We start from the raw sequence: 12,419 nt of genomic DNA, 5'->3' as shown, positions 1-12,419 counted from the left end.
GTATAAGTACCGAAACGGTTGGAGAGATGTATGGCAAAAATACCTAAAATCAATAGCCAAATTCATCTAAAGTCAACTTTTCCTGATGGAGTTGAAAACTTAGTTTCTAAATAATTCAAAATTTATAAACGGACAATTTTAGAAAAGTTTGTTAAATCATGTCGGTACCGAAGTACTGACTACTGAGCTGGTGATACCCTCGGGAACTGATAGTCGAGGTTGTGAATTTACTCTATCATATGGCTGAGCGATGATAATTGTTTTTAATTTAACCCTCTCGTCTAGACCAATGAAAAATCAATAATTTAAAGGACAATGAATTGAATTTACATCAAGTTATTAAAGACAATGCTTAAGTTTTATGTTTTGGCTCAGATTTTATTATATGACTTGCAAAATACAAAAGTAAAACATTTTGCTTCACTTCAGTGTGATTTTTATAATACCCGTAACGTTGTTATGTAAGTGATATCATAGAAAATACTTTGAAATAAAATTCATCTGTAAAAGGCACTAATGATTCAGTATGATAAATAACATAACACATAGTTGAGAGGGTGATAGAGTGATTGGTACCCTTCGATAAAGCATTGTCAACCTTACCTTTGCCGCGGTTGACAATGTTTCCTCGGGTACAAATCTGCTCTATCACCCTCTCAGCTATCTGTTATTTATATAATGACGACCTTTCTCATAAATCTACCGGTGTATTTACATTGTATAATATTACACAAAAAAAAAAATGATTTGCATCCTTACAAGAAGCGCTACATACACAATTTGAAATCTGATTTATATCATTTTTTTAAAGTTTAGTCGTTATTGAGCCTAAAAATCATAATTAACATTCAAATTCAACTTGACTTACATGCAATGGGATTTTAATGTCTTTATTTACAAAATTAGCTCTAAGTTTAACTGTTATATGTTGTAACGGTTACGGACCGATTTGTCACGTTTATCTTATTTCGAGGTAACAAATGAGGAACATTTGCAGAAAGAGACAATCAAAAGTTCTCTTTTAGCAGTGAATGATAAGTTTACTCAACTCATTATTATTAAATAATCGAAAATAGAAATATAAAGATATGGTATAATTGTCAATGAGGCAGATGAAACTTTCTTCTGTATTTCCTCAATGTAAAGGTTCACGGCCAATCTAAATATTACTATTTATTTTAATTTATTGGAAAATAGCAAATGTCACACTTCACAAGCATAATCAAATGTATAGAACGAAAATAAACTTGGTTTACTTTTACAAATTGGGACTTGAATGGAGAGTTGTCTCATTGGCACGCATACCACATCTTCTTATACCTATTGATTTAAAGCGAGGAAGTGCTACTGATATGACTGTCAGATTTTGCTTTACTTTTTGTCTGTTTATTGTTTACTTTGGTTTTTTAATACTCCTAAATGTTTGCTAAAGCTTTTTTTATTGTCAACATTGCGACATGGGAAATATATGTTTATAATACACGTATGTACCAGAAACTGACATTCCAATTAAGAACAAGTTAAATTACAAAATGTATTTGACAGCTGTATTTAAGTAATTTAGAATCAAATTCAGTTAAACGAACACGATCCAATACTCCTTAGCTTTAAATCATACTGTAACAACTAATTATTAGTTTTCAAATGCTGTTTTCATTGATATTATCTTGATTAAAAGTTAAAAGAAAAATAAACAAACTGCATTCTAGGATGCAATTATTTGTTCTTTTCTGATGTTAAAGATGAAAAAGCTATATATTTTTTTCTTCTTATTTGCAGAACAAACAAAAACAAATATGAGTTGGATATATAATTTCTTGTTTTCGTGTACAGAACGAAAAAACAGCATAATGTTGAATTTTCAACGGAAAACCAACTGTTCGTGTCTTCTTCATTTTAAAGGACTATTTAAAAAGTAATTCAAACCAAAGTGTATTCATTTTATTTGCATATTTTAAACTCTGGATAAATATAAGATGCATTTTTATTTTTCATTTTTGATTAATAAATTGAAGACAAGATATTTTTTTCATAGTGACCCTCACCACTACCAAAAAAAAAAACATACAAAATAAAACAAACATATAAAGTTGACCTATTATTGGTAACGTCCCCGTCATTTGAACTTGGTGGGTAGTTTTCTCCTTGGCTATTTTATTAGAACTTAATCTTATAAAGATTACTAGCTAGTTGTTACGAAGGGGCAAAGAAAAGACAAGCGATGTCTTGCAAAAAAAATGATTTATTGAATTAACTGCCGTGTATATTATTGTGGTCCAAGGTAAATATGTTAACATCAAACATACAATTTCCTTAGAAGTTTTTACTTTAAAAAGTAACGCCTAAAATGTAAATGTTGTCAAAATATTAGAACAAAAAGGTAGTCGACATTTTACCGATAAAGATGTGCAACAGCTTCTTCAGGACAACACTACATCAATATGTAAACAATATGTAGATTCAGCTACAAAGGTGGTCAACCGTCGTGGAGAGTGGGAAATTATGACTACCACTGGATGGTGTTGACATGTTGTATGTATCATCACATGAATTTAGGTTTTTTTTTAACAGGCCACCTATGCACATTTTGTAGAGTTTTGACAGGGACAAATATATGTGTTTACCCCAGCTAATCCTTGAGGTGAAAATATAAAGAGAAATTCAAATTAACTATGCAATACGAAGGATCAAATGTATAGTCAAAACATCAGCTTTGATAATGTCATATCAAATAGACAGTTTTACCTATAGTGCTTAAATTTCACTTGTGCACTCCTGATACTTTTTTATTTTTTATTTTTAATTAAGATTAAATTAGAATATTCATTCATTTATAGCAGACAAGATGGTAAGCTAACTGACATCCATTATGAAAGTGTACCATAAAATAGTTCTAGTGGAAACTATGCATCCTTGATTAGATATGTTTCTTTCCGCCTTAAACTAGAAAAGAAAGTGTAAAGAAAAACTCAATATTAAATACCAAAAAAATGTGGTATAATTTCAAATGAGACAACTATCCTTTAAAAACCAAAAAAAGAGGACGTAAACAAATATTGGGTGCTGTAAATCTTTCAACAAATAATCCACACAATAAAACTATGAGATTGTGACTTGGGTGGAGAGATGTCTGATTGGCAATCATACCACACCTTATTATTTATATAAACTTATAATATTAAACGAAAAAAGACATTATCCAACGACAACTACTGGACTTCATCTTCCATGTGACTCTGCAATACAAAACGAGAAAAATAAAAAGTATTAGGTAAAAACAACGAAATATTGAATAAACACGCAAATAATTATAAATCCGCAATGCTCTTACTATCAAGTCAAGAATATCGCAGGTGTTTTATCGTTTGTTCCGTTGATTGATAGCGTTTTATTTTGTAACGTTTTTATGTACTTCCCCTTTTTGAAATAGTCTTAGAATTTTGCTATGTTTGATATACCTTTTCTCGCACATGATTACTAGATAATTCGAGCGACACTGACGGGGTTAGTGTGGACGAGACGCACGTTTAGCGTACACAAATATTAACCTGGTATCTTTGGTTAATTTTTATTACAACCACTGAGTCTATGCCACTGTTTTTGGAAGTTTCCTCCCCGACCATGAGTATCATAAGACCAGTAGTCAGCAATTCTTTTTGACATGACATAGCGTTGGAACGGTCATATTTATAAATTAACTGTTTAAAAAAACATTAAATTTAGCTCAGAAATAGATGACCATAGCTGGCATATCATTCGGAATGTATTTGCCAATTCCAGATCCATCCAATTATCTAGGGAAACTACTGTCATACGTTGACATGCAGTATTTATTGATCAAAACATCTTAAAACCTTGTTGTTGCCGACTGACTACGTAAGGAATTCGTCGCCATCGATGTTGATATAAAACCGAGGACAACTTTATGTGTAACACACCCAAGTATCAGCAAAGTGTTGAAGAGCAAGAACTCACTACGAAAATTGACCGGAATTCTTAAAAATCAGTTACAATTTACGATCAAGGACCATTTTCTAAAAGACTTTTAATTTTTACTAAAATTTGATGTTTCATGGATTCATTAATGAGCTTTTTTTTCGTTTAGTCTTAGGTGCATGATGCTTTTATTAGTTGTTAGTGGCCTTTGAACTAGCTGTCAGATCACTGCGAGTACTCTTAGATCTGTTCATTGTGTCTTTTTGTGTCGGGATGTATAAGTACCCGGCCACGTACGTCCACTTGTATGTTTGTCCATCTAATGAGTTAAGCCTTTTTCAACTGATTTTTATAGTTCGTTCTTATGTTGTACTGTTATACCACTGTCCCAAGTAAGGGGAGGGTTGGGATCCCGCTGACATGTTTAACCCCGCCACATTATTTATGAATGTGCCTGTCCCAAGTCAGGAGCCTGTAATTCAGTGGTTGTCGTTTGTTTATGTGTTACATATTTTTTTTTTTGTTCATTTTTTTACATAAATAAGGCCGTTAGTTTTCTCGTTTGAATTGTTTTACATTGTCTTATCGGGGCCTTTTATAGCTGACTATGCGGTATTGACTTTGCTCATTGCTGAAGGCCGTACGGTGACCTATAGTTGTTAATGTCTGTTTCATTTTGGTCTTTTGTGGATAGTTGTCTCCTTGGCAATCATACCACATCTTCTTTTTTATATTTCAAGGTTTCAGCAATATTTTTGAACATGTAGCCATTTTATAATGTTATAAAGATGCGTCAAAATAACAACAAAAAAAAATGGCAAAATTTTAGTTTTTGTCCCACAAATGGATATAAATGACTTTCCTATCAATATTAAACAAAATTGACGAATATATACTAATTTAATACAAAATCTTGTGTGATGACTGTACATTGTTCGACATTTTTATCTAATTATATTTAACGCCTACGATACATTTTTATATCTTCTATCAATTTTACAAAACGTTAAACTGCTTAAATTTGTACAATTTAATTTCTTTTAAATCTAAGCTCTTTTTATATATATATACATGGCAATTCCCTTGAATGAGAAATTAACACGATTCGGTTCGAATTAAGGATCGTTTAGCAGAATGAAAGAGAAAAGTCTGTGTAATCTTTCTATGATTGATGTATTTTTAAACAGTTGTTATAGGATTACTCCGTTTTACTTTTATAGCTTTTTCGACGTAAAATTGACAGATAAGCATTGTGATGAGTATAAAATCAATGCTTATGATACCTCGGGACAACCAGGTCTGATATGGAACAAATGATATGTCAAGTAGGAGCATAAGGCATCTGTAACTTTCCTAGTCGCTAATTTGAAATGATTCCATCATTCTTTGAGGATCATCTGCTTTCAGTGCTTGGCGTGATGATTAAAGAACTAATTTGCTATCTGTAATCAACTCGTACACGTGGTGTGTTTGGTGAAGTGTTTACGTAGGGATTTCAATTGTGTTGCGGGTGATGCTAAATTAATTGCTTCGTGGATATGACATGATCGTAGTTACAATCAATCAGATTTAGGTCTTAGCTTTATATGTCTTTCATCAAAAACATGTTTAGCTATTGTTATGAATTAGTAATGGCATAAAACTCACACTTCGTTGCCTAGACAAGGCTTTTTTAGTATTTATTTTTAAAATTAGATATGTCTTTTTTAGAGAGATTCGCCCATGGCATATTTACCATATGAGAAAGGCTACTTGCATTTTTGTAAAGGATACACCTTTTTTAAAAACTCATTAGTTGTTGCCTAGACAAAGTTTACGAGATTTATGTGCTCTAAACACGTACGTTTATCCTTCAATGATAAAATTTAATAAATCATATCAATTTGTCATAAAATAGGTAAAATAAGATTTAATTCAGTCTGGTAAGAATATCGTTGCTTTTTTATTTTTTGAAATTTCTGAATTTCAAATTGAGAAATGTCACTTTTTTAGAGAGAGATTCAACTGTTTTGTTATGAAGCTTACTTCGTTAACATCACTAGTTTCAGATCTCCGTAATGGTAAATATTTTTGACCAATATAAATCCTATAACCAAATTCAAAAAATTTCAAACGGAAGCAACATATATTATTCAGCTAACAGCAGGCTTATACTAATAAAAATAATAAAAAGTGTATTTTAGAAAAGGACGAACTGGAAAAAATCAAGAAAATTTATTTCATGGAGTTTGACCTTCATGAAATGTGATCTTTCAAAAATTTCTCATAAAACAAGATATTCTGTTTGGACAAAACATTTTTCCTTTTGTACTAATTAAAGTTTATAATTGTTATGTTTAACTTAATATCCTGTGTACGAAATTAAGATTCTGGCGAAGTCTACTACATGAATTGGAATTACCAATTATCGAGGCGAAGCTACTGATAAAATAAAAAAAGACAAATCCTTGACTAATCTGGAATTGTTTATTCTCATTTATTTCGAACATCCTCGGAGCCATCGGTGATACAAATTTTATGTTGGACCTTAATGAAGTATCATTGCCAAGGCCAAACCACGTCAATATCAATTATTTATCAGAATATCGAAACCACAATATATCCATCAACATTATTGTACACTACCAGTGGCAAAAATTGATAAAATCACAGCTTTGGTAACTATAAAGTTAATTCAAATAGTTATAAAAAAATGATGGGATACTTTATCGAAGGATTGAATTATTACATGCGACAGATGTTAATAAGATTGTTTTTCATAGATGAAGTACTTTGCAATCTATCACTATCAATAGTCGTGTCCAGATGCACTATCAGTATGGCTTGTCCTTGTTTTTTTTAACATAGTACATGTACTACTAAATTTAGCCCAGATAATGTTATGAATAAAACCATTCAGTATTATTAATCAACGTCCAGTGACAAATATTTCAATTCATTTAAGAAATTGTAAAAAAGAAATAAAAAAAGATGATGGGAAAAGTCAAAATGGCAAATCTGCATTCATAATTATGTCATTCTTAACATATCATTTGTCGCGGTCAACCACACAATGATAGCCTCTGTAAATCTTATTAAAAAATCGAAATCTTATTGACACTGATGATTGACTTCGTCAGTTACATTTCGGGCGCATTTTAACTACTTCAACACTTGCTAATAACAGAGACATATATTATACAAATGTGTATATATGTCTCTGCTAAGAAATATGTCAATACACGATTGGTAAAGATAATCCCACGTCATTAAGCAAAACATTGTGTTTGCTCTGAGTCTGTCGTTATTTGTAATGATAAGGATCAATTGCACTTGGAGAAAACACTCGGATTGACAAGGAAAAAACCTCAATATCGTATTCCAATGTAATGTTTCCTTTAATATACGTTTGCGCTGGCCTTGCAATTTTAAACCATTCGAGTCATTTGTATGTATTCAACCAAAAAAAAAATGCAGGTTTCATGTTCCGAGTACAATTTTCTACTCCGAGTACTTAGCAAAATGTACCACTTTAACCATAGAACGTGTTCTTATATATTTTTGCATCGGAACTAAACACATTTATTTAAACACCAGTTGTTGGCATGACACGGGTTATGTGCTTCTCATATATGTTATTATGGTATGATACTAAACCCCTCACGGGAAGGATTGTGCCTGATATGTATATGATGAAGACATAATCTTTTAATCAGTTTCATTGAAGTCTGGAGCTGGCATGTCAGTTAACTGCTAGTAGTCTGATGTTATTTATGTATTATTGTCATTTTGTTTATTTTCTTTGGTTACATCTTCTGACATCAGAGTCGGACTTCTCTTGAACTGAATTTTAATGTGCGTATTGTTATGCGTTTACTTTTCTGCATTGGCTAGAGGTATAGGGGGAGGGTTGAGACCTCATAAACATGTTTAACCCAGCTGCATTTTTGCGCCTGTCCCAAGTCAGGAACCTCTGGCCTTTGTTAGTCTTGTATTTTTTTTTTATTTTAGTTTCTTGTGTACAATTTGGAGTTTAGTATGGCGTTCATTATCACTGAACTAGTATATATATTTGTTTCGGGGCCAGCTGAAGGACGCCTCCGGGTGCGGGAATTTCTTGTTGCATTGAAGACCTGTTGGTGACCTTCTGCTGTTGTCTGCTCTATGGTCGGGTTGTTGTCGCTTACATTCCCCATTCCCATTCTCAATTTTATATCTTATATATATAAACAAAGAAGATTGTCTAACATGTCTTTATATTACCTGGAAATAGTTAATTGTTACAATTTATTAACAGCAAAAAGTGCTGTTCATTTTTCAGGAATATAAAAGTACTTTAATTGAATTATATTTAATAAAAGATCAGATTTACTCATACATACAAAGATATCAATGTTTGTTTTTCGAACATTTCCTTTTCACCTTAACTAAGAAGAAATAAGTGTTTTACATTAGTGTTAAGGTACTTATAACCCTAGAATTTTTGTTTCGTTTAATTTTTTTTTATTATCTACTCCATTGTAAGGGTAGGTAAAGACGCACATATCTTTTAATACATTAATTTGGTAAGGGTTATCTCTTGTACCCTAGGTATATCCCTTTAAGCTGCCAAGTACAAGGGTTTAATTTAATTTTATACGACAAAGAAAAAGAAAAAAATCATGAGCAGCAAGCACCATACCTATACTATAAAAATTACAAAAAAAAAAATAAAGAATTGAAAAAATTTGGTCAAATAAATAAAGTAAAGAAAAAGACAAATACAAAGTAAACAGTAGAAGTAAATATAGTAAATTATAACTAATAAATTATAACTACTAAATTATAACTACTAAGTACTGTTTATATATGTCACATTCAATAAGTACTTCTGAATGGTTATAATTGTCGCTTAAAAAAGCAAACTTTCTATATTTCGTATTAATTAAAGTAGAATAGAAATGTATAGTGCAGCAATTTGATAAAGAATATTGAAACACTGATTATTAATTTTAAAGTTCACCATAAATTGATTTACACTGTCAACAATATTCAGAAATTATGGATTTCGTTTAATGCATACGTTATTACTAAATTGATTTCGCGTTCGACTTGTTAGTTCATACAAACCATTTCTCTCTGACTGAACGTGCCTATTTGAACATTATAGTCTAAATCAGTAGTTGGGCATGTAATGGAGAAGTAGTAAAAAGGCGAATAGCTCATTCGTTTTGTGAAACACATTTAAACAAGGTTTCCAACCTTCAACAATGAAATATCTTATTTACGACATATCGGACAAAACGCATTACAAGAGATGAATTTTAAGACAAGTTGTCTGGAAAGTTAATGGCTTTAGTAGGAATTTTATGTGCGTGAGTTTAAGAAGTATAGTTTAAATTGCAGTATTAAATGAGTAATTTTTAATCGAAATCAACGAAACGAAAATGACTGAACGCAATATTTACCATATTGAAGGACATCCCATACTTAATCAGAATGACATTAAATATCTCTACTGGGAACACGAATTTTGATTGAACAGTTGTAACAATGCTTCTTATGGATAGGCATTTCGATTACGCTTTCACAGGAATATAACTCGATTTATAACATTTAAAGAAGTCGCTGATTGATCTCATTGTATCGCTTAGATGGTCATTAATTTGACGTTGCTTCAGAAATTACCCGTAAATAGAGAACAAGCATGCCAGTGCTTCATTTATGACAATAAAATACTCGCGATTTACAAAATTTGAAGCGTGCATCTCTCAACATATGTTTACAGAACGATAGAACGCAACAGTAGAAAGCTACTAAAGAACTATGTTTACATATAAATGTGATTAGCTCATTGGATACTTTTGAATCTTATGTTTCACGAAAATAATAGAAAAACGACTTTCTATGGATGAGGTTTGCCAATTAGAGGTAACGTCCAATCATCGCTGATCATATTTTATTCCACCACTCTGTGTTGCAATCAATATCAAATAGACATCTTTTATAAGAACATTGATGAAAATCAAGGTATCGGAAATAATTACAATCGAACAAGGTTTCTTTTTCGCGAGCAATATAAATACGTGGAAAATAATTCATAACTATCAGATAAGAGAAGACGTATAGATGGCTAGTAACTTATCTTAATCTGTTATCACACGGAGAATTACTATAATGGATCATACTTTTCTACAGCAAACTAAAAAGTGCCTTTAAAAAGAAACTCGAAAGTATTTTTCAAAGATTAAAGAAAGATATTTCCATTTACTCTAGGAACTTCTACATACATTTTCTGAAAGATTATAAAACATAAATAACGGAAGTTTCCTTCTCTGAAATGATGTTTGATCATGAGACATAACACGGAGGCTAACCAGACAGCACAGCAACTAGACATGATTAACACAACTATGAATTTAAGTTCCAACGTTTCCTCGGGGCTCCATGTCCTTCCAGACCTAAAAGGGTATTTGGTTATTGTGAATGGATACGTTGTGCCAATTTTGGCAATCGTCGTTTTGATTGCAAATGTGATAGTTATACTAGTGTTGAGAAGACAGCAGACCTATGGAGCGAGTCAAGCAGGTTTGGTAAGTGTTGCCATTTCTGACACTTTAACATTGTTATTGCCTGCACCATTTTATTTCTACCAGTATGCCTTACATCATTACTATGTCGATTATGTTTTATGTGAACCGGTGGACTGGATTTCTATCTACCTACCAACAATCACTCACACTGCTTCAATATGGCTGACGGTACTTCTAACTGCACAGAGATACTTGTATGTATGTCATCCTTTTGTAGCTCGTGAATTATGTACGCTTCGGAATACAACGATATCTATCGCTATCACATATGTCATTGCCTGTTTAACACATCTAGTACGAGCCTTTGTGATCGATTACTATCAGTTTGACTATTTCGACCCCACACGAAACTCAAGTGCAACGACATGTGACCGTGGTTACAAAGAATGGCTAGACCCGGATACTTACATGGGAGTCTATATGATGATACGTATTGTTTTGATTCAATTTGTGCCTTGCATTGTGCTGATTGTTCTGAATGTTAGAATTGTCCACGGATTACAGGATGTTGTTAATAAGAAGATGCGTCTACACAATAAGTCGGAAAGCAGCATATCTGCTGTCAAAGAGAACACACGAGTGACTATAATGATAGTGTTTATGGCTGCTGTTACTCTGCTCGTAGAGCTTCCAAGCGGTATAATATTGAGCTTTTACGTGTCGCCTTACATTACTAATGTAGAAGTGTTCGATGTGAATACATTAAACAGCATGCAAATCATTGCTAACCTTGTCATCATTTTTTCATATCCGATGAACTTTTTTATTTACTGTAGTATGAGTGCAGAATTTAAGCAAACGTTATATGAACTCTGTTTCGGATGTTGTAATTCAAGGAAGAAGAATGGAAACTTAGGAAATAACTCAACTCATCATTACGAACTTACGGCAAATAATATTTGAGCACTGTCAAATAAACGGTTTTAATTACAATGCTTTCATAGAAAATGGTTCAGTTTTATACTATCATAGATTTTACATTCATTAAAGCAAGAATATAGGCAAACATATATTTAAAGTTATAGTGTAAATGTGATATTATTATTGATAAGAAACTGGACATTATTGATACAAGACCAGGTATGATTAATATTTTTTTTCAAAATATGTATTATGAATTATAGTAAAAATACTTAATTATTACTCTTTGTTATTTGTTTAGGTTCAAGTATGTAAGAAAAAATTAATGATACACTGAAAGAGTTGAAAATGAACTGACCTGACGTGACTTTAAGAACTATTACCTATTATGCATGTCTGTTTGTTTTGTTCACACATCGTTGTCAGTTTAATGGAATTTCATATGACTGTCTTACAGGTGAGAGGTTAAGCTAGTTTTAAAACCAGGTTTAACCAACCATTTTCCATTCCACATAAGAAAATGCCTGTACCAAGTCAGGAATATGACAGTTGCTGTCCATAAGTTTGATTTTGCCATTTGATTAGAACTTCCGTTTTGAGTTTTCCTCGGAGTTCAAGATTTTTGTGATTTTACTTTTTATACATACAATTAACCGCTTTATTCCTCTATCAGATTTAAGTGCATTTAAAAAAAAATCGTGTTCCAAAAGTCAAAAAAGATCAATCTTTAAATCAACTTTAAGATTTCACTTTTCAAAATATTCATGGCACCGGACGCGCATTTTTACAATTAATGCGTCTTCAGTGCACTCAAGACAAACATGTTTGAATATCAAAATCCCAATATATACTTTAAAAGAAAAAGCTAAAGATACCAAGGTATATCCAAGACTAAAAGTTAAAAGAAAATGACGACGGTATTACAAAACGAAATACCAAGATGCAAGAAGTAAACTAAAAAAAAAACACTACATAGAAAACTAAAGTCGGAGCGACATAAACGTCACTAAAACTGTCTGTGATCTTAGCTGCTCCAGAAGGGTAAGCAGATACCACACCATTAGTGGCATC

The 12,419-nt window shown here is 31.9% G+C and overlaps 1 protein-coding gene across 1 annotated transcript; it reads left to right on the top strand.

Moving 5' to 3' along the window:
• Positions 1 to 8,997: 8,997 nt before the first annotated feature.
• On the top strand, positions 8,998 to 11,630 carry LOC143067888 (sex peptide receptor-like). Its single transcript, XM_076241494.1, has one exon. The coding sequence runs from the start codon at positions 10,248 to 10,250 to the stop codon at positions 11,388 to 11,390; it is 1,143 nt and encodes a 380-aa protein (XP_076097609.1). The 5' UTR covers positions 8,998 to 10,247; the 3' UTR covers positions 11,391 to 11,630.
• Positions 11,631 to 12,419: the final 789 nt, after the last annotated feature.

Source organism: Mytilus galloprovincialis, chromosome 3 (genome assembly GCF_965363235.1).
Source record: "Mytilus galloprovincialis chromosome 3, xbMytGall1.hap1.1, whole genome shotgun sequence".
NCBI lineage: Eukaryota > Metazoa > Mollusca > Bivalvia > Mytilida > Mytilidae > Mytilus > Mytilus galloprovincialis.
Note: the sequence above shows the minus strand (reverse complement) of the source record. Positions and strands in the feature narration are given on the sequence as shown.